General features: G+C 38.7%; 2 protein-coding genes and 1 long non-coding RNA gene across 3 annotated transcripts; all 3 read left to right on the top strand.

The window, feature by feature from the left end:
* Nucleotides 1-982: 982 nt before the first annotated feature.
* LOC306999720 (uncharacterized protein) lies at nt 983-2,436 on the top strand. The gene is made up of 3 exons (XM_079614620.1): nt 983-1,067; nt 1,154-1,207; nt 1,887-2,436. Exon 3 carries the CDS (start codon nt 1,902-1,904, stop codon nt 2,202-2,204), a length of 303 nt encoding a protein of 100 aa, XP_079470746.1. The 5' UTR covers nt 983-1,067; nt 1,154-1,207; nt 1,887-1,901; the 3' UTR covers nt 2,205-2,436.
* Nucleotides 2,437-11,413: 8,977 nt separating this feature from the next.
* LOC306999716 (ras-related C3 botulinum toxin substrate 1-like) lies at nt 11,414-12,256 on the top strand. Its single transcript, XM_079614616.1, has one exon. The coding sequence runs from the start codon at nt 11,623-11,625 to the stop codon at nt 12,190-12,192; it is 570 nt and encodes a 189-aa protein (XP_079470742.1). The 5' UTR covers nt 11,414-11,622; the 3' UTR covers nt 12,193-12,256.
* A 2,540-nt stretch (nt 12,257-14,796) lies between these two features.
* Nucleotides 14,797-26,106, top strand: LOC306999722. The gene is made up of 3 exons (XR_013797909.1): nt 14,797-14,867; nt 15,151-15,223; nt 26,007-26,106. It is a non-coding gene; the product is annotated as an uncharacterized lncRNA (long non-coding RNA).
* The last annotated feature ends 631 nt before the right edge of the window (nt 26,107-26,737 follow it).

Genomic DNA, 26,737 nt, shown 5'->3' with positions numbered 1-26,737 from the left:
CAAACAAACACAGGATTTGAGCGAGTCTCCCACTTATATGGACAATGACATGTAAGTCGAAAGGAAATAACAAATCGAGAGAGAAACTCAAGGACTTGGAAATCCCTGAACTTAAGGGTTTCCCTAAATAACAAGATGAATGGATGTTTCTCACATGAAAGGTTGCGTCGGCTCAGTCAGTGCAGAGATTGGAGGACACGAAGGATACACGAGATGCATCCTTTAAAATACGCCGCATTAAGACCACTTGATACTGATTACAGTTAAACATGAATTAAAAACAGTTATTAATGGGTTTACATAAAGCATTGATTCAACATTGATTTCATTATGTCAGGTTACCAATGATTGATTTTTTTTTATTATTTTTTTTTACATGTTTTAATTATGGGTGCATAACTGAGGGTGCAAACATGAAGATGAAACAACATTACGTCACGGTATTTATCTACTGGTGACACATCAATGTTGGCTAGAACTGTTTCAATGGAACTTGTTATCTGATATAAAACTGCACATTTGACTATCTTCATATCAGACTTTACTGGGTGAAAGAGCAGCACTCAAACAGAAAATGAAAGTGAATACAAGGCCAGTTATTTCCCTCACAATATATTCACAGTTATGTTTTTCATTTAAACTGATCTTAATATTCACGGAGAAGCTGATATGCATTTTAGAAAGTAGAGTAGATAAACTAAAGTTAATAGGTGTCCTCTCAACAATAAAAAAAGAACAGTTTTCCCTCATTATTGAGTGTGTTTGATGTTTCAACATTGGTGTAATTCACTGAGGGGTTTTGACTGGCATGTGATCGTCTCCTGAGAATGAACTGATCCAGTCAGAGCTGCTGTTTCTCTGTAAAACATTAACAGAGACGTTGCAGGTGCTTACTGGGTTAATAGTTCACAGCATCATCCAAAACTGAACTCCAAAAAAAGTATTGTAAGATAATCACTCCCACCGTTTGATTTCTGTTCCCCCAGTGTGTATATAAACCCTTGAGATGATCGAGTCCACACTGATCTGAAGAACTGATCTGACATCAACACCGTCTGGGACCTCGGGTCAGTATCAACATACAGTATTTGATGACGTGTTATCATTCAGCACGGTAAGAATGTATAGTAACCGCATTTTCATTTCATTACAGGTGTACTCAACTTTAAAAACTTTACAGACTCTTCCAGCTCCTCAGAAGTTGACAGTAAGAAATCTGTTATATGTTATAATAATGAAACCAAAGATATTTGCTCATGTCAGTATTGTGTCATGGTTCTATGTCTTAATGTAAACAATTATGATTCCGAATTATTAAATAATTAAGAATATCATCAATATATAAAACATTGGTCAAATATTGGTTATAAAAAAAAACTAATTCACATATACAGGTGATGTAATCGGACTACTTTTAGATGACTTTTGACCTAACTTGTTTATCACATTGAAAGGGAATCAATAAATTATGAATAATTTATTACCATTGTGTGAATATTAACCCTTGTGAATCAATTAAAAAAAGTTACACATAGGTCCATATAGTGGACAAAAATGTCCGTGTCAAAAAACTTTCATAATTAAAGTCAAATTAAAAAATATTCGACCCCAAATTTGAACCCATGCATGTAATTATGCATAATTTATTACTACACTCTAAAAAATGCTGGGTTGTTTCAACCCAATTTTGGGTCAAATATGGACAAACTCAAACGTTGGGTTAAAAATGTAATTTAAACATTTAACCCAACGGCTGGGTTTGTGCATATTTGACCCAAAATATGGTTGAAACAACCCAGCATTTTTTAGAGTGTATAGTTCAAGTAGACAGAAAGAAACGAGTATGTAAACACGCTTACACACGCTGTGTCTTGTTCCGCACGCAGGAATCCCGCGAGGTCATGGACTTCTTCAAGGCGGTGGGCGCCGTGGCGTCGGGTGTGGCGTCGGGGACGGTGGGAGTGGTCCGAGCCGTGGTGGACGTCCCGGTGGGGATGGTGAAGGGAGCCGCTGAGAGCATTAGGGAGGCCAGCGATCAGATGGACAGCGTCAGCACACCCGCAGATGGAGTCAACGCTGTGTTCGGTCTGCTAACGTCTCCGCTGACCGGCGCCGTGTCCGGAGGGACTAGAGCGATTGTCAGGGCGCCTGGGACAGTTGTGCAGGGTGTTGTAGATGGTATTGAGGACGTTTTAGACGATTAAAGATTTGTAACACTCATATTGTGTACACCTTTTAATAACTTCAGAATCAAATTGCTAATAAAATTGCTAATAAAAAATGAAAAAGACAATATTTCATACGCTCACAGTTAATGATGGTTTGATGATGCCTCAACAAATTACTTCATTATAGAGTAACATCAAAAATCAACGCTGATCGTTTCACAATCATGCTCATTAAACTTCACTATGTCACACATTTTGTCTTTTGTGGTTCTTCTGTTTTTTCAGCGTTTGAATACTTTTGAATAGAGTTTAAAGCTGTTGGGTATAGGCAATGTTTTTTTTTATACTGGTTGAAAATCTTCACGTCCTCATAGCAGTCAAGAAGTGGTCTAAATAATAAAACATGTACATATACATACAAGTCCCATAAGCAAAAAATAAATAAAAATTGTCCAATCATTGCATTAGGTCCAAATGCAATGATACAATGTCCTACCTGCCTGTCAACAACCGCTACAGTATAAACACTCAGATTGCACAGATATTTGGATATCACGTGATATCTGGTCAGAACACCAAGTACAGATATGAGACGGTGGTGTTCGTCTGTAATCAGATGTGATCTTTGTTTTTGATAAATTAATGGAAGACAAACTATCAGCCATGGCCATATATAAAACTGTGTCATCCCAGCACACACAGGACGTCAATGTGATGTCAGGAAGACGTTGGACTGTAACTAATCCACACTGCTAGATAAAACAACAAGTCCTGTATAATTTAAGCATTAAACACTTAAAAAGATCAGGGATTCAGGCAATTACATGATGCTATCGATGTTGTCATCATCATCAAGTAACAGCCAATATCACCTGATCTCATGGATTCTTTAACTAAAACCATTATGCTTTATAAATACACAGTTATAGCAGCCACACAAAATGTTATTTCATAGAATAAAGGGTCAAGAGCACAACTAAAGCAAAACCACCATCATGGTGACTTTAAAATACAAAATAATGATTTCATTAAAACGGAAATTAAATAAAGTAAATCTGGTTAGTTTTAAGTGAAGCTGGTAATAAGTGTACGGCCATGCATTTCACCTTTTGGTTTGGTTTATTCCAACCAAAATTCAACAACTGTCCAACGTTGGAGCTTGACGTCAAACAAACATGACCGACGTTGGAGTCTATATCCTGTGCCTGCTGGGATTTGGCCTTAAAGATCCCATTCAAATATGTATTGTACAATGGCTCAGATGGTCATAATCAATTTTAATTCACACATTGTAATATGCTACAGATAATAATAATAATACGTTCTATTTATAGCGCCTTTCCAGGGCTCAAGGACGCTTTACAATAAACAAACAACGATAAAGGCAATTGACAAAGACAGCATATGTTTTGACAACTGTATGAAAGAGCAGCTTCAAGAAAAGCCCCATTTACAGGAAAGTCTGGTAAAGTGAAAGTGAAAATAAATAAAGGCCAGAGGTTTTCCCCTCACATTTTAACAGGTGATTTCTTGTTGAAACTCACAGGCTCATGGATGATAAAGATGTTCTTCATGATACTTTAAATCTGAGAGTGGAAGTTCACATCAACATTAAAGTATAGGCAATGTCTTCTCAGCCAGAAATAAATATCTTTACTGACATCTTCTCTTCCTGTTTACTGGGGGTTTCGGATCAGTAACTCCCACAGTTTGATCTCAGTTCCTCCAGTTGGTCTATAAAGACCCGAGTAACTCAACATTGATGTAAAGAAGTTCAGCTGACCAACACTAAGACCATCTGTGACAGCAGGTCAGTATTCACAATCTGTTTGATGACATTATAACTGATAACATGTTTAGCATGTACAGTAACTTCATTTCAGGGGAATTAACACAAATGCTCATTTTGATATACATTACAGGTCAAATTGCCTTCAATTTTATATTTATATCTCTGTCATATTGTGGCCTTCTTTCTGGGTCAACATATATCATAACATATTTCTGCTTGCACAACACAGTGTTTCTGCTGCCGATGTGTCTGCCAGTCCTTATATCAAAACTGAGTTGTCATAATTTTGGTTATACATTTACTGAAACTATTATATTTTTTAATTAAACTTAGTAACAAATGGAGTACACAAAACTCAACCCTGTCACAAGTTTTCTCTGAAACAATTAAAAAAATATACAGATTTGTGACAACGTTGAGGGTTTTTACAGTTTTAAATGGCCACTGCTCCTCCATAGATCATATGGCAGCAATGTAATAAGTAGATTATGTCGGTATGGATTTGAATACAATTAAAAAAATAATAATACTAATTTTCCATCTTAACTTTATGTGATGGGGTTGAGTTGACCATAATATGCCTCATAGATATGAATAAAAAACATGAAACTACTTACCATATTCTGCACCACCTGAATTATGTAATTTCTAGTAAATGATGTGAACTTAAAATTATTATGATGGGCGGAGAATGGTTGGCGTGACAGGTTGAGTTCAGACTAAGGGACATCACTTTATAGTCTATTGTTTATAAAATATTTTGCATTTATTAACACAAATCAATACATACAAAATTGCCAAAAAGTGCACATTTTGTTAAATATTTTCTAAGTACAAATTTAGTGAAGTGCCCCAGGGACATGACAAAATGCTTAGTGTTATATAGAAATAAGACATTATTTTATGATAAAAATAAGTTTTATTCATTATAATAATGGAAATACCATATTATTGTGAAACGCTTTGAACTAGCTGGGCAGTGATTAATCGCGATTAATTGCATCCAAAATAAAAGTTTGTGTGTACATAATATATGTGTACTGTGTATTATTTTTTGTGTGTGTGTATATATATATATATATATATATATATATATATAAATACACACACATACATGTAGAGTCAAACCAAAAATTATTCAGACACCAGATACTGTATATATATATATATATACTGTATATATATGTATATGTATATATATATATATATATATATATATATATATATATATATATATATATATATATATATATACAGTATATATTCTGGTGTCTGAATAATTTTTGGTTTGACTGTACATGTATGTGTGTGTCTCCGGTGACCGGCGCGGTGGTCGGAGGAACTCAAGAGATTATCAAGGCGGCAGAAAAAGTTGTGCATGGTGTTGTTAATGGTGTTAAGTGAGTTTTTGACGATTAATTTTTGACAACCCCGGCATCCTGGCCAAATTGGCCCCTTGGCCTCTGTCCATCCTGGCCTCCTAATCATCCCAGTATACTGATTGGCTTCATCACTGTCTCCTCTCCACCAGTAAGCTGGTGTGTGGTGGGCGTTCTGGCGCAGTATGGCTGCACATCGCTGGTGGTTGAGGAGATTCCCCCTTCCATGTAAAGCACTTTGAGTACCCAGAAAAGGACTATATAAATGTAAAACATTATAATTTTTGACGATTAGGACGTATGGAAGTTGGAAGGGTTCATCGTGATACTGCACAAACAGCTTCGCCTGCTGCCAATGAGAAAAAATATAGCCTTGTGTTACAAAAATATCTGAGATCTGGACAAACATGTGAATTAGGAAAAATTTAATATTCCATGGAATCCCAGTTAAAGGTGGTTTGATGATGTCTCTACACATTTCTTAATATTGTAACATTATAAATCAACACATCATTTCAGAAATATGCTAACTAAACTCATTTTCTCTGGTCCTCCTGTTTTCAGTGTTAGTATACTTCAAAAACGTCACATCAAATGAATCTTTGTTTTTCTTCAGAAAACAGATTCTGTATGCATATATGTCAATATGCTTTCATATATACATCATGGTCCTTACAGGGAAGGAATTGCTTTGTGAATTGTCCATGCAAACATAAAATTATATAATGTTTTATCAGACATCTTTCTTGTATTGGATCATATTGAATGTCAGTGTTATTGATCAAGCAAAACTTGCTAATTGTGCAGAATTTAAGTTGCATTTAAATAAAGATTTTAAATTACAAATGAATTGTGTTGATTTTTCTCTCATTCAGTCTTACAATGTGGGTTGCACTACAAATATTAATGTAAGGATATCTTAGTAAAATAACTGTTCATCATTGAAAACTGTACAAACAACACATTTTGGAGCTGTGGCCATAGTTGTTCACACACACACACACACACACACACACACACACACACACACACACACACACACACACACACACACACACACACACACACACACACACACACACACACACACACACACACACACACACACACACACACACGTGTTTTACTTAAAAGCTTTGATACACATTAATGATACTGTACCTGGTATTTTTGTTTTCTTCTATTTGGGCAAAATGGTTTAAACCCCAAATAATATATTTTAAAAGCAGTCATCTGTGAAAAAAGCAGGCTTTATGATGCCATCTACTGTTTATTATAGAGGATTGTAATAGATAAGCTTGTTCCAGAGACGGAAAGTCTTGGCCAATAACATGCTCAGGAAAAAGGGGGGTTGCGCATATTGACAAAAATTATAAAATGAGCAATTACATCATGAAACCATTTTCAAAACCGTGTTTTTGCCTTATCCTGAATCACTACGGTACTCCTATAATAATTGTCAATATTGGGACTATTTTCGACCGGTCCGGTCGCACCGCTGAGGAGGAGTAATCCAGTGCCTGTGTGACTCTTCACAGACGCAAACAGAGAAAAGAAGATCCGGCTCAATATTCGTCTGCAACATAATCATAATTTGACCTGAATCACTGAACTCATTTAGATCAGAGTCTAGTCTCTGACTTTAAAGTGAACCACATTCACAGTGATTCTACAGTCTTATATCCAGACTTTTCAGTATAATCCAAATAACTTAAAAGTTGTTCTGATAAAAATATATATATATCACTGATTCTTGAGAGTCGGGACAAAACATGTCCCACATAGAAAAGTCTAATTTATAGCAAAAATTAAGAAATTCATCATGATTGGCATACTTACAAAGTTAAATCTAAAGGATTTGTATATACCTATCTGATTTTTAGAATAAACTTTTTATCTTTTTGGGGAAAATTTGAAGGTTTTCTACAGGTCCATGTAGAAGGTCCATGTTATTGCACTTGTCCTCAGCAAGAGGTCACAACATTAACCATCCCAAAAAACTTTAAAAAAGCTCTACAATTGTGAAAACATTTATATCAAATACAAAATAAGGGGTATAAATATAAAAAACAATGCATGAAGTCAACATCAAACAATATTTTCCATAGAAATCTACCTATTAAAGTTGTGTCCTCAGTTTCTGTCAACTCCGTCAGATATTTTCATAAAGCTCTTTAAATCAGGAAATAGCATGGTCAGCTATATCCCTGAGGACCCCTTTTCATCTCCCTGCCTGTGGTGAATGCAGCAATACCACACATGCTCTAGTACGTTTTACATTTTTTTATATTTTAGACAAACAATGTCAATATTCCTATGGTCACAGCTGCACCATGTCAATACCATCTTTCTGTTAAGATACTTTTTTTAAACCATAGTGGATTGAATTTAAGCATTTTAGTGAGGTTATTGGGACAGCTAGCAACTGAGGAAAAACTACCTAGCTGCAGTGAACAATACATGTTTTGGTGGAAAATACATGGCCTCACGTCAACTCCGTCAGACGTCAACTCCGTCAGGTTCTATGTCTGACGGAGTTGACCTGTACGATGACGGAGTTGACAAATCCACCAATAACCTCTTAATGTGCGAATATAATATTATTTGTGAATATAGTGAAGGGTTAAACTGTTATTTCAGGGTTTTATTTACACATAAATGCACATACATAGCATGCATTACATTATTTAACCATACGCATCTGACTTGTAGAGAATGGGCAGGCAGTGGTCTGCTTATTATTGTGTAACGTGTAACTTTGCCAGCACTTTAATATATATATATTTATATATATAGAGACAGATAGACAAAAGAGAAGCCAGTGTAGGGCTGGGCGATATGGCCAAAAAAAATTATCACGGCAGAGGGTAGCCCCTGGTTTCCCTTATTGTTTTTTTTTTTTTTTTTATAGTTGGAAACGGTTTAATTTAAAATAGTTGGAAACGGTGTATGTGCAATATGTTTATTATAGTTTGCTTTACAGTAAGTTCAATACTCTAATAACAAGGAGTAGTTTTAGTAGTAGTGTTTAAAGAGCACATCTGTTCAATAATCAGCAATGCACACATTTTGTGTCAACACCGTCAGTTTTTCGTCAACACCGTCAGTTTTTCGTCAACACCGTCAGATCTTCGACGTTTGGATGTATGTTTTTGTTAATTTTTTGGGGAAAAAAATATTCTTCCTTCAGTTGGTGTTGTTTTTGTAATAAAGGACCATCTGATCTACATCCTCTTAGGTTTTATTTATTTAAGGAATTTGTTTTTACAATATTGAAATTAAAATCAAAGTTTGAAAATGCAAATATTTAGAAATCTGAGTTTTCAGAATAGTGTGAAATCACAACTTAAGTTTATATATTGTATTTTGTTTACATATCAGAGTAACTAAACACTATTACAATATACTTCATAACTTTAGATTCTTGTTGGATTGGAAGAATTTAAATTGTTTACTTTTTAGTGTGTCTGACGGAGTTGACACAAATCCAGTTCTGAAGGGAAACATGTAAATTTGTTTAAAATGTGTTTTTATTTAGAACCTGTTCCTTTACATGGTTAAATAGCTAAGACCTTTCTCTGCAGAAACGTATAACTCTAATTGATATAGTGTGTATTTAAAAAAAAAATTTTTAAAACGTGTTTTGTCCCGACTCTCAAGAATCAGTGATATATAAATTTAGGCACACACAGACATCAATAATCAGTGTATGAATCTCAACAATGGTGACAAACTGAATATTCAATTAGGAAAAGGAAATTACTAAGACAATTCAGATCATAATTTATTCATACCACAATGCATGATATGAGCCATTAATGAGTTTTGATTGATGGCACCCAGAATTCACTGCAACATGCTTTATTATTGTCACCATTGTTGTAGAATCACAGGCTGCTGTAATCAATAAATGAAACCTAACTCTCTAAATGAGTTTTATGATTCAGGTCAAGTGACAATTATCAAAACATAACCAACACCAGCCGATCAGCTTTTCTTGTTGTTCATCTGTCGGTTATAACCCAGTTACAACAGCCAAACTAAATCTAACGTTTATAGTTTAAGGGTCAAGTTATGTTTAGTTACGTAGTTACATTTGATTTCATCATTATGGTGATTAGTGTGTCCTTTAGTTGTGCTGTTTGACTTTTGATATTGTCTCTGACTTCTGTTTTTCATGGAAATAAAAGCCAGAAAAAATATAATAAGATGTTGTTGGATACTTATTGATGATAAAGACGTAATCATCAATAGTCCCATACCTCCGCGCATCACACATCATCAGCACGTGTGAACAGACGTCAGTCTCTGAGCACCACAAACAAATAGCAGTCGTCTTTTACAGTTCCTCCTTGAACTAAAACAACAAGCTTATGCTGTATTCACTCAAAGTCAAAATTAATAATACATAATTAAGAGAGTTGGCAACCTGACCTTCACTCAAAAAAATAAATTGTTGAAACAACATGATTTAATCGTATCACCCATTATGCATCTAAGCAAGATTTGAATATTTAATTTGAACACAATATTGGTTTGTAAATTGAACATGATTGTAATATGTCAATGCAACTTCTTTGCAACTAATTGAATCAACATGTTTGTATTGTGTTAGACTAATCAAATGTATTCTCATTCACTCAAAGCACAGGAAAGCAGAATCACCAAAGGAGAAAATCTAATTTTTAAGTCACCATTATGTAGACCAGTGTGTGTTTTAGTTGCGCTCTTCACCCTTATATTATTAACTTTATGTTTTGTTTGGCTGCTGTACATAAGTTATAACAGCCAGATGAACAATTAGGAATGGTGATTTGATGGTATTGGTTGTGTATTAACATAACCATTATTTCACAATCATTTAACCTGAATCACTGAACTCATATAGAGTCCAATTTATGATTGAGGTTTGTTTTATTAATTTTAGCTGCATAATATGTTTAGCCTTATCAATGAAATGAAACAATCAAATCAATAAAAAAATATATATATATGTACACATTTCTTTTTTAGGCACACACAGACATCAAGATTTAGCATATGAATCTCAGCAATGGTGACAAACAGATCACCTGTGATCATAAGCTCATTATTTATTCATGCAGCAATGCATGATGGGAGCTATGAATGAGTTTTGATTGGTGCAACACAGAATGCACTGCAACATGCTTTATAAATGTCACCATTGTTGAGATTCATACACTGATTCTTGATGTCTGTGTGTGCCCAAAAAAGAAATGTGTATATATATATTTTTATTTGTATTGATTTGATCGTTTTAATTTCATTGAAAAGGCTAAACTTATTATGCAGCTAAAATTAATAATTTAAACCTAACTCATAAATTGGACTCTATATAAGTTCAGTGAATCAGGTTAAATGATTGTGAAATAATGGTTATGTTAATACACAACCAACACCATCAGATCACCGTTCCTATTTGTTCATCTGGCTGTTATAACTTATGTACAGCAGTCAAACAAAACTTAGTTAATAATTTAAGGGTGAAGAGCCCAATTAAAACACACACTGATCTCCATAATGGTAACTTAAACATTTGATTTTCTCCTTTGGTGATTCTGCTTTCCTGTGCTTTGAGTGAATGAGAATACATTTGATTAGTCTAACACAATACAAACATGTTGATTCAATTAGTTGCAAAGAAGTTGCATTGACATATTACAATCATGTTCAATTTACAAACCAATATTGTGTTCAAATAAAATATTCAAATCTTGCTTAGATGCATAATGGGTGATACGATTAAATCATGTTCATTCAACAATTTATTTTTTTGAGTGTTCTTCTGACCTCATTCATCATCTAAGAGTTTGGGGGAGTGGCTTTACTTAAAGGTGCAGTAAGCGATTTCTGAGAAACACTGTTTATATTTGAAATCACCAAAACAAACGCCTACCTAAAATAACCACACCCCTATCTTGATAGCTCCGCCCCCCAAATTCACGAACACTCTAAGCAGCGCAGGCGCCCCCTCCTCATGAGTGGACACGTCCCTTACTGCTGATTGGCTGCCAGTGTATTTTGGTGCTTACACCACTTTCAACAGTGTTTCTCAGCAAGCGCTACCGCACCTTTAACTGGAACAGCAACACATTATGTTGGAATGCAGTCGATCAGGCGGGTTAACTTCACATCGAAACTTCACATTTCTTTCGACTTACTTATTTTCTGTGAGGAATCGCGGTGTGTTGAATTGGGAAATCAGCTTTTATTCATTCATTGACAGATAAAGCTAACAGGACAGCATGATACGTGAACACAGATGCAGTCCATAAAGTGTGTGATTGTCGGGGACGGGGCTGTGGGAAAAACATGCCTTCTGATCTCCTACACCACCGGTGCTTTTCCAGAGGTGCTCGTCCCCACTGTGTTTGAGAACTATTCTGCCAATGAGACGGTGGATGGGAATCCAGTGAGACTGGCACTGTGGGACACATCAGGAGTGGAGGAATACGACAGGCTTCGACCACTTTCCTATCCTGAGACGGATGTTGTTTTGATCTGCTTCTCTCTTGTGGATCCAGCCTCGTTTGAGAACGTCCGTGCAAAGTGGTTTCCAGAAGTCAGACATCATTGCCCCAACACTCCCTTCATTCTCGTCGGGACTAAACTTGATCTGAGAGACGACAAGGACTGCCTGGAAAAGATGAAAATGACCCCCATCACTTACACTGATGGTCTGGCTTTAACTAAAGAAACAGGAGCTGTGAAGTACCTGGAGTGCTCAGCATTAACACAGCGAGGCCTTAAGGCGGTGTTTGATGGAGTCATTCATGCGGTTCAACACCGGCCCCCAGTGAAGAAAAGAGAGAGAAAGTGTTTAATCCTCTGAACTGACTGAACACACACCAGCTGTAATCTGAGCTCACCTGAAGAAGAAACTATGAGAGGCTGTTCAGGAAATAAAACATACTGTATGTACTGTGGTTTACAGGTTGAATATGTGCTTTAATGACAAACGGTTACATTGACTTGATCAAATACACATTGGATACTTTTATTAAAGTATATAGTTGTTTGTCAAAATGTACGTTGTTTGTTCAAATATGTACTGGTGAGGATACACTGGTTTGCTGGAGAGTTAATGGGGTATAAAATGCATTGAGAGATTGTATTGTGTGCACTGAAAAAAACAACAACAAATGTCCTCACTAACACTTTTTAGTTGACTTTACTGAATGTCCAGCAACTTAATGTGTTGATTGTTCCAATGCACTGATGTTATATGAGCCACAAAGTGTTTCTGATAGAGAAAGTGTCAAATGATGTTAGAAAATAAATTTTTTTGGATGAATATATGACTGCTTTTTGTGAAAAACAAAACAAAACTTTACCAACATTTTGTAACATCAGTGAACCTGAAGGAACATATTGAAGAAAAGCATAATAGGAGCACTTTCAATATATTTTCCAAGCGTTATTCCCGCTCATTTGCAGTGTTCACTTCCCCACAAACACATTGGGTTTGGCACAGACTTTACGCCGGATGCCCTTCCTGATGCAACCCAGCACTCACCAATCCACAAAACCTGCATGTCTTTGGACTGTGGGGGAAACCGGAGCACCCGGAGGAAACCTACGACTTTTTGTGACTAGCCTAATTTGTAATTTGAAATAAAACATTTATATTTGAAAAATGTTGTTGTTGCTCGTTAGCTCTTTAGGAGGTAAGGCTGTGGTCTAAGCTAAAAGTGATATACATGTAGATTTTTTCCTTTTTTGGAGCGAGTGTGGGGCACTCGTTCGGCTGCCGCTTGCTCCGCCCTGCCTCAGGCTTCACCTCCGCCCTCCAGTCCTTCCAGTTGCATAGTTCGCTGGTGCTAGGCTAGCGCGAGTCAACAGTATCTGCTAGCCTGCCATTAAACACAGTTTTACCCACTCCACAGAACACCAAACGCAAATAAATTATAACGCCAGACTATCGATGTAAATGCCTATTGAGAGAATAATGTTAGAAATCAAAGTACTCTTGCATCGCATTGCAACAGTTATACTTTGTTCTCTGTATTTATTAGCACAGTCTACAGCAGCGGCGGAGTGATATTAAGTTACCTAGGCAACCGCGAGAGCCGGTCCACATGACAATCACGCAAGTGTGTTTACCTGCCGCTGACACTCATCACTACAGAAGCAGAGTATATTTCACCAAGTAATCAACATAGGACATAGGATTATGGCCACGTTTGAAAGCCATGCCAATGTTTCAGACTTTGGAGATGATGAAGACGAGGAATGTGTTTTATTCAACGAACCGTACACGTATGAGCTGGAATACACAGACGAAGAGCTAATCGAGATGGATGCTAAAAGGGCAGAAAGAGGAAGAATGTCTGTAGAGACCGCAGCCGCTGGAGATGCCGTAGAGAATTCCTTAGTTTACAATCGAATGTTTTTCAATATCATTGTTCAAGGCTACTACTAGCTAGACGCCCCGACTGTAGTGCGCTTCTGTTCTGTGTTTACTTTTCGGCGCAGTACTACTAACCAGAGTAAAGTAAAATCCCGCCGCTGCTGAGAAACTAGTTCCTGTAAATGTAATGCGATCATTGAGATGCAAGAGTACTTTGATTTCTAACATTATTCTCTCAACAGACATTTACATCGATAGTCTGGCATTGTAATTTATTTGCTTTTGGTGTACTGTGGAGTGGGTAAAACTGTTTTTAATGGCAGCTAGCATATACCGTTGACTCGCGCTAGCCTAGCACCGGCGAACTATGCAACTGTAAGAATTTTTTTGAAAACTGTCTCCACTGATGAATAACTACCAGGCTAACTTGAAAATGAGATCCGATGTCCAAAATCCTGAAATCCTTTTTTTTTAATAGACATGAAAATGCACATTCCAAACTTAAATGGTTGTAATTCAAGAATGCTTTGGAACACCACTATGGTTTCAGACACCACTACAAATGGCTGTTCCCTCAAATAGTGCCCTATTTAAGGGTATAGGCTTTAATTTCTGTGATTTCTCAATGACGTCAAGGCTGTAATGTGGTTATCAAGGCACACGTGATCCAAGATAGTGTTACACTTTTTCCAATGGTAGAGCCACAGATATCTCCCAATAATAAGACAATCTCTGGTATAAAGCAGGCTTTAGGCGATAGTCAGCTCCTGTCTGAAGCTTCTGGCCTGAAACTGCTGACACGTGTATAGTTCTGCAGTCACACACATCTCGTCTCATATGTGCTCGTTCACTCCCTCAAACTGCCACCAGAGGTCACATCTCCTGCGACTGACATCAACCTTGATGATCCTCACCTGTCAATCACTATCATTCATCTTCACAATTATTCATCTTCAACTGACAGGAAAATATCATTATGTTTCTTTAGTTAGGTTTAGTTCAGTAATGTTGTTCTCTTGTTGATGGACAGAGATGTTTCCGTTGCTGGTCATTAATAAACAGCGTTAACCACACAAAGTCCTTCTCTGTAAAGCTAAAGTGCATGAGTTAAAACTGTCAGTCATTTGGTTGCTGTTGATCTGATGAGCTTCAACACGGTAAGACACACACACTCTTGCTTAAAGGAAACTGATGATTATTGCTCATATATAACATACGTGTCTTTACATGAGAAATGTTAAGAATAGGGTGATTTACATATACTTGTTTAAGTGATAAATATATTAACGCAAGTATTCATTACTTCAATGACCTCATTGTTTCTGCCTTAAATTATTACATTGTTTAAATTAATAAATGTTTTGCTAACTTTGGTTTTGTATACATTTCTGAAATAGGGCCTACATAACTTATGAATGTGAATTGAATGCTGTATTATAGATATATGTTATGCTGATGTCGGTCAGAATGGCTCCTCCTCTTCCTCTGATCTTCTTTCTGCTCATGATTCACGGTGAGTCTCTTACATTCACATTAGAAACTCTGATGTTTTAAGGCTTCATGAGAGGCTGATCAGCACTTTCTTCTGTCCTGTACTCACACATTTCTCTCTGAAACAGGAAGTCTGTGTTGAACATGTCAAACGCTCGTCCCTTTTAGAAATGTCCGATAGTCTTTTGCTACTTGAATGGTTTTATCCAACTAACGTGCTATGGTCATGATGGCTTTCCTGGGGTAAATGTAATGTTATGCTTCTCCAGCGTTATGTAACGTTATGTGACATACTTGTTCTCCTGCTGTTTTATTGTCCTCTTTCCGCGGTTGAAAAACACTGATTGATCAATATTATGTATGAGGTGTTGCACACACAGAAGAGGCTGTGTTTTCTGGTGGCACATATCATTTTTATGTCTGTCACACGCTGTATAGGCTACAATCTGAAAATTCAACAAAGCCAACAATAATATATATATATATATATATATATATATATATATAAATAAATATAGCTGCAAGCAGCGATTACGGGCCCAAGCCGGTGGCACCGCCACCCTGGTGCCTTTAGTTACACTAAAGGCACCGGGCTGGCGCTGCCACCGGCTTGGGCCCTCCATCGCTGCTTGCAGCTATATTTATTTATATATATATATATAAATATATATATATTAAGGCTGTAACGATATACGATATTAAATCGAAATCGCGATACGCAGGTCCACGAACCTGTATCGCGATGTGAGAAAGCAGAATCGCGACACACACCCCTTCCAGCTCCCAGAGTTATCCTTCCTGTCCAGATCCAATGCTACCACATCTTTAAATTACTATTAGTATTATTAGTAGCCTATTATTTGAAGTTAACATTATAAAATTCGTAGACATTATAAAAAGCGTCCTCCAATTACGTGTGCTACCTTAAGCTTTCCAATCATGTGACGCGTCACGCGAGCTAGTTGAAGAATGTGAGGAAACATCATGGCAAACGATCCAGAGATCGCGGACCCTCCTAATACTTTTAAGTCAGCAGTATGGCAACATTTCGGCTACCCGGTGGAGAACAAAGATGGTAATCGTGTAGTTGACAAGACCCACACAATTTGCCGTAAGTGTTTCAAACAAAACGTTGCGCTTCTCTAAGCGTGTAAAATGGATAACTATATTGTATGGCGGAATACCATAGCAAGTGCTTATGAGCACTTCGACTTGGCGGAGTAATATCTTCACTCGTGAAAAATCCTCTCACCGGCCCCCGCTCCCTCTAGTGAAGATATTACTCCGCCAAGTCGAAGTGCTCATAAGCACTTGCTATGGTATTCCGCCATACAATATAGTTATCCATTTTACACGCTTAGAAAAGCGCAACGTTTTGTTTTGTGTCACCGTCCTAGGTCGAGTTACACTACGCGAGTAACTGTATTTAAATAGGGAAAACGTGGAGGTGTTTGGTAGCTTCTCTGCTTGGCCCATATTGAATGAACTGAGTGAACAAAGTTTCGCCGCGCGCCACAGCGATTGAGTGCACGCACTGAGACGAGAGAGGTATGTATCAACTCGTCTTAGTTAAGGGAATTACATAGTTTAATATGAAAAGACGGTGGAGTATCCCTTTAAGAGAAATAAGTTGTTTATTTGTTTAATGTATACTTACTTGATTTGTGGTTTACAGCACAGACAGTAAGCTCAGTTACCTCAGTGTGAAAAAACAGTTAACATTTAATTTTCTTTGTAAATGTAAGATTGATTGAAGAAGAATTTTCAACTCGAATCATCTCCACTATGGACTTTACTTTTTTTACTTTTTGTTTTTCAACAGTATTTTATTACAAAGAAAACAGAAGTGTTATAGCTTTGGCTATATAATTTATTTTACTTAGGTGTATATTGTTAATAATTTGCATAGTTAATATTGTTTTTTGGTGTTCAGTTTATACAGGCTTTTCATACCCCCCCCCCCCCCCCCCACCACCCCACCCCCCCATATCGAGGTTTGTATCGTATCGTGGGTCAAAAATCGTGATACGAATCGAATCGTGGGTTTGGTGTATCGTTACAGCCCTAATATATATATATATATATATATATATATATATATATATATATATATATATATATATATATATATATAAAAAGCCGCCACCCCGTTGCCTTTCGGGTTCCTCTGCACGACGGGCAATAACGTAACCCCGCTTTGACTGTCGAGAAGAAGTCTGCTTTAGAGCTTGTATCAGTGTGAGTCTTTCTGCTCCCCTCCAAACACACACAGAAAAGGGGGGGGGGGGGGCTGTCTGGTGGCGATAGGATAATTTTTCTTGGAGGAGTATATCAAATTCCAGGGGCATGCGTTTTCATACAACCCATAATAGCCGACTTCCTGTTGGACTGGCGTAAAACTTAGAGCACGAAAGTTGTTCGGCCCGATGATATCTAAATGTGTACCGAGTTTCATACTTATTCTTGTAAGCGTGTTTGATATATGGACAAGTGTTCGAATCCCATTCCAGGGGGCGCTGTCGAGCCCCCATGCCACGCCCAGGTACCAGCTTCAGCCCGGCCCTGATGGCCGTGGGTTCTGACCTGTGTGCAAAGTTTGAAGAGTTTTTGAGCACGTCAAGGGCCCCATAAGTGCCCGAGAAGTCGCACACAGCAGAGAAAGGGTTAACATAAAGCCCCCCTCCTCTCTCACACACACAGACGCTGAGAGAGACTGGCAAAATTCTCAGATTTTCTCCCATTCAAACCAAAATATCTGACTTCCTGTTGGTCGGGGCTAATGAGTGTAAATTAGAAAGTTGTCCGGATCAAAGAGAAGAATATACGTACCGAGTTTGGTTACTGTAGGTAAAACTAATACCCCATTTTTGACTAAAGGTGGCGCTACTGAGCCCCTTACCACGCCCGTTTCTGAAACTTTGCACAAGTGTACTAGGCAATAAATGAAAAGTGTCTGTCGAGTTTCATGCAATTTCAAGTATGCTAAGAGTCTCAAAAACTTTAAAAAAGAATATTAAAGTTTGATGCGTTGCCATGGCAACAGTACACTGTAAAAAAATCCCGTATTTTTTACGGAATAATGCTGGCAACTTTGGTTGCCAGAACAATTCTGTAAAAAATACATTAAAACTGTAATCACCTTTACGGAGCAGCATGTAAGTTTTACATTTTTAACTGGTATATTTAACAATGGATTTCAGCAATATTGACATGGCCATAAAGTTATTGAACAAATTCCTTCAGTAAGAATTGAAGACACCTGATGTTAACAAGCAGAATCACTGAAGGAGAAAACCATAATTAAAGTCACCATTATGTAGATCAGTGTGTGTTTTAGTTGGGCTCTTTACCCTTAAATTATTAACATTAAGTTTTGTTTGGCTGCTGTACAGGAGTTATAACAGCAGATGATGAACAAAGAGAAAAGGTGATCTGGTTGTGTTGGTTGTGTTTAAACATAATCATTATTTCACAATCATTTGACCTGAATCACTGAACTCATATAGAGTCCAATTCATGAGTTAGGTCACTTTATTATCTATAGTGGTACCGTCATTGAACACCATAATACTATTAACTTTAACGATGTAATCCAAATAATTTCTAAAAAGTTTCTCTTGTTCAAAAAAGAGACACACAGACATCAATAATCAGCCTGTGTATCTCAACAATGGTGACATTTATAAAGCATGTTGCAGTGCATTCTGGGTTTTACCAATCAAAACTCATTCATGGCTCCCATCATGCATTACTGCATGAATAAATAATGAGCTTATGATCAGAGGTGATATGTTTGTCACCATTGCTGAGATTCATACGCTAAATCTTGATATGTCTGTGTTGCCAAAATATGTTTTAGTATGGATACATAATTTTTTATTTGTATTTTTATTGATTTGATTATTTGAATTTCATTGAAAAGGCTAAACATATTATGCAGCTAAAATTAATAAAATAAACCTAACTCATATGAGTTCAGTGATTCAGGTTAAATAATTGTGAAATAATGATTATGTTAAAACACAACCAACACCACCAGATCACCTTTTCTCTTTGTTCATCATCTGCTGTTATAACTCATGTACAACAGTCAAACAAAAACTTAAAGTAATAATTTAAGGGTAAAGAGCCCAACTAAAACACACACTGATCTCCATAATGGTGACTTTAATTATGGTTTTCTCCTTCAGTGATTCTGCTTGTTAACATCAGGTGTCTTCAATTCTTACTGAAGGAATTTGTTCAATAACTTTATGGCCATGTCAATATTGCTGAAATCCATTGTTAAATATACCAGTTTAAAATGTAAAACTTACATGCTGCTCCGTAAAGGTGATTACAGTTTTAATGTATTTTTTACAGAATTGTTCTGGCAACCAAAGTTGCCAGCATTATTCCGTAAAAAATACGGGATTTTTTTTACAGTGTATTTAAGATATCAATAATCCTTTCACAGGTCTACATATGCCGTGTAAATTGTTTACACTTATTTCTAATGATGTGACCAAACCAACTGTACAAAATACAAGACAGTTTAAAGTGACACAATTGACTCAAATTGTTGATGAATGTTGATACTAATGGATGGAAACAAGAGGGAGAGGAGGAAGAGTGTGAGTTAGAAGAGGAAGAGTGTGTTAGAGGAGGAAGAGAGTGTGTTAGAGGAGGAAGAGTGTGATTTAGAAGAGGAAGAGTGTGAGTTAGAAGAGGAAGAGTGTGATTTAGAGGAGGAAGAGTGTGTGTTAGAGGAGGAAGAGTATGAGTTAAAGGAGGAAGAGTGTGAGTTAGAAGAGGAAGAGTGTGATTTAGAGGAGGAAGAGTGTGTGTTAGAGGAGGAAGAGTGTGATTTAGAGGAGGAAGAGTGTGTGTTAGAGGAGGAAGAGTATGAGTTAAAGGAGGAAGAGTGTGAGTTAGAGGAGGAAGAGTACTAGTTAAAGGAGGAAGAGTGTGAGTTAAAGGAGGAAGAGTGTATGTACAAGAGGAGGAAGAGTGTGTTAGAGGAGGAAGAGTATGAGTTAAAGGAGGAAGAGTGTATGTACAAGAGGAGGAAGAGTGTGTTAGAGGAGGAAGAGTATGAGTTAAAGGAGGAAGAGTGTGAGTTAAAGGAGGAATAGTGTGAGTTAGAGGGAGCGAGTGAAAGTAGGAGGGAGCTGAGCCTGTGGTCGATCTGTAAGCAAGCGCCAATGCCTTGAACTTGATGCGAGCAGCGAGTGGTAGCCAGTGCAGAGAGATGAACAGAGGAGTGACGTGGGCCCTTTTGGGCTCGTTGAAGACAAGACGGGCTGCAGCATTCTGGATCATTTGTAGAGGTTTAGTTGCACATGATGGAAGACCAGCCAGAAGAGCATTGCAGTAATCAAGCCAAGAGATAACCAAGGCCTGGGCGAGAAGTTGTGTTGCATGCTCAGTCAGGAAAGGCCTGATCTTCCTGATGTTGTGCAGTACAAACCTGCATGATCGAGCTGTCTTTGTGATGTGGTCTGTGAAGGTCAGATGCTCATCAAATGTTTTAATCAAATGATTGAAGTTGAATCTAGCTGGATAGTGAAGTCGTGCTGTAGAGACGGATTGGCAGGGAGGACGAAAAGCTCAGTCTTTGCCAGGTTGAGCTGCAGGTGATGTTCCTTCATCCATGCCGAGATGTCCGCCAGGCAGCTTGAGATACGTGCAGCTACTGTGGGATCATCAGGTTGAAATGAGAGGTAGAGCTGGGTGTCATCAGCATAGCAATGGTAAGAGAAGCCATGCGCCTGTATGATGGGTCCCAGTGATGTGGTGTAAATGGAGAAGAGGAGCGGTCCAAGAACTGAACCCTGAGGAACCCCTGTAGTCAGTTGATGTTCTTTGGATACCTCGCCACTCCATGCGAACCTGAAGGACCTACCTGTGAGATAGGACTCAAACCAGTGGAGAGGAGTTCCTGTGATGCCCAGTGATGAGAGGGTGGACAGGAGGATCTGATGATTCACAGTGTCAAAGGCAGCAGACAGATCCAGGAGAATGAGAACTGATGATTTGGAGGTAGCTTTTGCGATCCGAAGGGCTTCTGTGACTGACAGCAATGCAGTCTCGGTTGAATGCCCTTTCTTGAAGCCAGATTGGTTTACATCTAGTTGGTTGGTCAGAGAGAGGAAGGATGTTACTTGGTTGAAGGCAACTCGTTCAAGTGTTTTCGCAATGAATGGTAGGAGAGAGACAGGTCTGTAATTCTCTAAGAGTGATGTGTTTAATGTCGGTTTCTTAAGCAGTGGAGTTACCCGAGCCTGCTTGAATGCTGTAGGAAAAGTGCCAGTGTGGAGGGATGAGTTGATGATGTGTGTGAGTGCTGGGAGAAGTGTGGGAGAGATGGCTTGTAGAAGGTGTGAGGGGATGGGATCTAGAGGGCAGGTGGTGGGGTGACTGGAGAGGAGAAGTTTAGATACTTCTTCCTCGGTTAGTGGAGAGAAGGAGGAGAGAAGGTGGAGAGAAGGTTGGACTGGGTTCCTGTATGTTTGGAGCTGAGAACTGACTGCTGATAGTTGTTGTTTTGTTGGTGAAGAAGTCAGCAAAATCATCAGCAGTTAAAGAGGAGGTGGGTGGTGGTGGAGGTGGACAGAGGAGAGAGTTGAATGTCTTGAAAAGTGTTCGTGTGTTAGCGGTGCTGTTGATCTTGTTGTGGAAATAAGAAGATTTTGCAGCATGAACATCAGCAGAAAAGGAAGAGAGCAAAGATTGATACATACTAAGGTCAGTTGTGTCTTTTGATTTGCGCCATTTCCTCTCTGTTGCCCTGATCCGGTGCGGTGTTCACGAAGAACCTCAGATAACCAGGGGTTAGAGGGAGTAGTATGTGCTTGCCTGGAGGAGATAGGGCAGATATTGTCTAAAGAAGAAGTGGAGCATAAAGTATCTGTTGCGGTATTAACATCCAGAGATGAGAATTGTGAGTGTGAGGGAAGAGAAGATGACACAGCAGAGGAAAGATGGGAGGGAGAGAGTGAGCGCAGGTTTCGTCTGAAAGTAACTGGTAGGGGGGTTGGTGGAGCATGGGTAGTGAGTTGAAGATTGAAAGTAATGAGGAAATGATCAGAAACGTTGAGAGGTTTCACCAAAATGTTGTCTGTGATGCAGTTGCGTGTGTAAACCAGGTCCAGTTGGTTGCCTGATTTGTGAGTACCTGAGGTGATGAGCTGTTTGAGATCGAATGAGGCTAGGAGAGAGATGAAGTCTGTTGCATTCGGCTTCTCTTGATGAATGTTGAAATCACCAAAGACTGCAAGTGGGGTGCCATCCTCAGGGAAAGAAGACAGCAGCACATCCAGCTCCTCTACAAAGCTTCCCAGTTGACCTGGGGGGCGATATATGACTATAATATGGATCTTAATGGGAGTTGTAAGTGTAATAGCATGATATTCAAACGAGTAGTTATTGCAGAGAGAGGAGAGGGTTGAGTATTTCCAATTGTTAGAAATGAGAAGACCTATGCCCCCACCCCTCCCAGACTGGCGAGGAAAGTGAGAGAAAGATAAGTTGTTTGAGAGAGCAGCAGGGGTTGCTGAGTCTTCTGGACGAATCCAGGTCTCAGTCAAGCCTAAAATATTAAGAGTAGAGTGAGATGCAAAGGCTGGAATGAAGTCAGCTTTGTTGACTGCTGACTGACAATTCCATTGACCCACAGAAATAGAGAGAGGTGTGTGAGAGGATGAGAGAATGGGACGCAGATTAGCAGTATTGCGCTGCCTTCTGTGCGTGATGAGAGAGCGCCGTCGAAAGACAACAGGAATGTATTGAAAGCACATATTTAGTAAGGGAAATACTATACCAGTGTGAAAGGAAGAGGTAGAAGAGGATACTTAAGTGCCTTGTAGGTGTCCTTGCTCGGTGGAGTTGCGCAGGTAGAGTCACTTGCGTAAAGTCGTAAAGTCACTTGCGGCGCACCGGCGCCCTCCTCCCCCTTTCTACCGCTGCTCATGTGCTTTTGTTATTGTAACCGAGGCCCCGTGTGGCCCAGGTAAATTTAGCAAATTGATTTGAGATGATCAAATTAAGGAATAATGCCTGACTACGCCACCTTGGGAATTTCACCCAAAATATCTAACTCAAAAGGCTGACACAGGCTCCCTACCCAGTGGCAAGCAACGTGGAGACACAGGCATCAGTCAAATACAAAAGTTTTATTATAATGACATAAAAGCATAAATTAGACAATCTCACACATCAATTTTAATACGGGCTTACATGAGTCACTTCAAATGTCATGGAGCTGCAGCCATACAACAGGAAGATGCTCCAATAATAAGGGATCTCACAATCTGCACAGCACACCGTTAAGAACCCCAGTGCTCGCCACAGACCACAGCACACAATGAAGAAACACCACCACCGACGAGAGAGAGAATGGTCGCCCTGGTCAAGAAGGCCTGCAGCTCCTAGACAAAAATAACTCAATACACGCGCACACACACACACACACACACACACACACACACACACACACACACACACACACACACACACACACACACACACACACACACACACACACACACACACACACACACACACACACACTGTGTTATTGTTAATACAATATATTGTACCAATTACACAATTGTAAAGAAAAGCTTAAACAATACTTTAACTCAAAATAAACTACAACAAATAAACAAACAAATATTTCACAATGTTATCCACCAAAATAAATCAATTAACAAAAACGAGTTCAATTTAAATTAAGACAAAGGGAAAATCAAATCAGCTTAAATTCAAAATAACCCCATTTCCACATTAATATGAAAACGAAATGACAATACACAAAAAGTTGTTAATAACCTACTAAAGGTTCGCAAAACCAAAATCAAACAAAAATGATAACAAAAAACAAGATAACTGAAATGCAAAATACCCGATTTGAATTAAATAGACAAAGAACCCAACATGTTAACAAAACAGAGTACCACACAAATAAGGACACGAAGCCTTTTGTTGGAACAACGCGTGTGCACACAGACACAGTTCGCTGGCGCGGGTCAAACACCACCGCGACCACTGCGACCCAGAACACACATGGACTCAATGCAAGTCGACCATAGGACGAGACAGCGGTGCTGCCACTGTATGGATGTTATTCACCCTGCAATCGGCGCAAGAACCATATAATTAACATCAATAATCTATAAAAAAAATACAAGAAAAACTATAAACTTACCAAGTGACAGCTGCGGGAACCGGGATGTAGCTGTAGATTTAATTTCTCAGCCCATTTGCAACAGCCGTCGCCCGTACACAAAACATCAACTGAAATAAAACAAATTGCGACTCGTACCACTTCCACGGCTGATAAGCGGATGTAATAAGTTAAACGCATACCTGGAGAAGGACAGATACACACTCATAGCCATCAGCCGACTAGAGCAGCTGTGACAAAACGGCGAACGCGGAAGCGACCATAAACACCGCCGCTCTCCTTTACCGAGCCGAACCAGGCCCGAGTCACGTTCACTCGCAACAGCGGAAACCACACCACATCAGGGAAATGACGCTTAGGTACATTCGACAATGGCTTTTATAGCCCGCACAATTGATGACATTAACAATGCCCAGCCCAACCACTTGACTCAGGAAATCATGCCACATTATGGTCGGAGTCGGTGTGGTGAACAAATGAGTCCCAGCCGCACCAACTTTATCGTGTGGAGCATGTCTACCGAGGTGGGTAATACATCATACACAGTATCATTTAACATTGACATGTACATTTTGTATTCCGTAAAGCAGTTCGTGTCTCTCGCTCTTTCTCGCTCGTTCTCGCTCGTTCTCGCTCTTTCTAGCTTCTCACGAGACTTCCTATTTTCAACTTACCGGGACGTTAGTCCCAATGTTGCAAGGCTGGTTTTCCGCCTGGGAACGCTGGGGGGAGCGGGGAAAGTAACCATTCTCACCAGAACAGATTACCATCCAAATGGTTTCTAAACGGTTTTATTAAGTTGAAAAAGTTACCAAGTGCACCTTTAAGTGCTATAAAATTTAAACTGCAATACTTCTCAGACGCGGCTGTTATTTAAAGTAGTCACGCGTCTAATTAAAATACAGATTTGTTTGAAGGTAAAAATGTACAAATAACCACAGAATCGAAAATAGCTCTACTTTCTGGAAAATAATACACTGAACAACAAGAGAACTGAATATTAAGAAAAAAACACTTGCGTGCTCTGGTCCTTTTCACAGACTGAAGCTTGTCCTGTCCTGTTCAGATTCTCCTCGACTTTATATCTGTTCTACAGTTGCTGCCTCTTCAAGCAATTAACACAGCCAAAGCAAATAATCCAATAATGGGAGAAATCGAAACTGCCTGTTTGGACAGCGCTACACTTAAGTGCTATAAAATTTAAACTGCAGTACTTCTCAGACACGGCTGTTGCATTATGTCTAATGCAAGTGTTGAATATACAGACATCCGATACTATACAGTTCTTGCAGGGCATGAAGAACCTTTAACCAAGAACCAGTAGAGCATTGTTTGGTTTTAAGAAAGCGAGTGATGGTTTCAAGAAATGTGTTTTAGCAATTCAGAAAAACTGTGATTGTGCAGCTTGTTGTTTTTGTCTGATTTCTTGGTTCTCTCTTCACTTCTGTCTTAAAGTCTTAAAGTAATTCACACTGAGATCATTTATTCACATTTATCACTCCATAGATTCTGAGAAGATGAGCTCATATTTCCTGTAATGAGTCGCTGTTTTTACATAGTAATAAAGTATTGTCATGTTTTCATGGCCCAATATAACTGATAAAACAACATTTACAGTTTGATGAATTCTGTGTTTCAGGGGTTTCTAGTGATGGTTGGGGTGTGAGTTACAGTTCTTCACACATCTGTGCACTAAAGGACTCAACAGTGATAATGAACTGCAATTATAAATACCCTACTGGACGTCAGATCAAGGAAGCGTTCTGGACCATAAGCTGGTTCACGCCTTCAGATCTGACCAAGGACCCTGAATACAGTCAGAGGCTTCAGTATCTGGGAGATAAACAGCAGAACTGCACCGTCAGACTGAGTCATGTGACACTGAAGGATGAACACATGTACTATTTCAGATTCATCACTGATAAAGGAAGATGGACTGGTGATCCAGGAGTGACTCTTACTGTCACAGGTGACTTTGGTGAGGTTTATCTCTTCTTCTGTGCATTATGTTGAATAATAATGAGTGTGTGACAGCAGCACTAGATATAATGTGTGTGTTGTGTTCAGATCTTCAGGTGGAGTCTCCTGAGAGAGTGACAGAGGGAGATTCAGTCACTCTGACATGTAAAAGCAGCTGCGCTCTGACTGACAGAGCAACATTCATCTGGTACAGAAACTCACTGAAGATATTAACTGAGAGTAACTTCAGTAACAAACTCTCCCTCAATCCAGTCAGAAGAGAGGATTCAGGCAGATATAGCTGTGCTGTAGACGGACACACTCCCATCTCTCCTGCTGTTCAGCTCAATGTCACGTGTGAGTACAGATTGACTTCTTGTCTTTAACCCTCATGCACTGGTCACTTCTGGC

Source organism: Phoxinus phoxinus, assembly GCF_949152265.1.
Source record: "Phoxinus phoxinus genome assembly, chromosome: 6".
NCBI classification, from domain to species: Eukaryota; Metazoa; Chordata; class Actinopteri; order Cypriniformes; family Leuciscidae; genus Phoxinus; species Phoxinus phoxinus.
This window is presented reverse-complemented; position numbering and strand designations above follow the sequence as displayed.

What these genes read in the sequence shown, in the direction of transcription:
- LOC306999720 (XM_079614620.1), top strand. Translation starts at nt 1,902, where the DNA reads ATGGACTTCTTCAAGGCGGTGGGCGCCGTGGCGTCGGGTGTGGCGTCG.
- LOC306999716 (XM_079614616.1), top strand. Translation starts at nt 11,623, where the DNA reads ATGCAGTCCATAAAGTGTGTGATTGTCGGGGACGGGGCTGTGGGAAAA.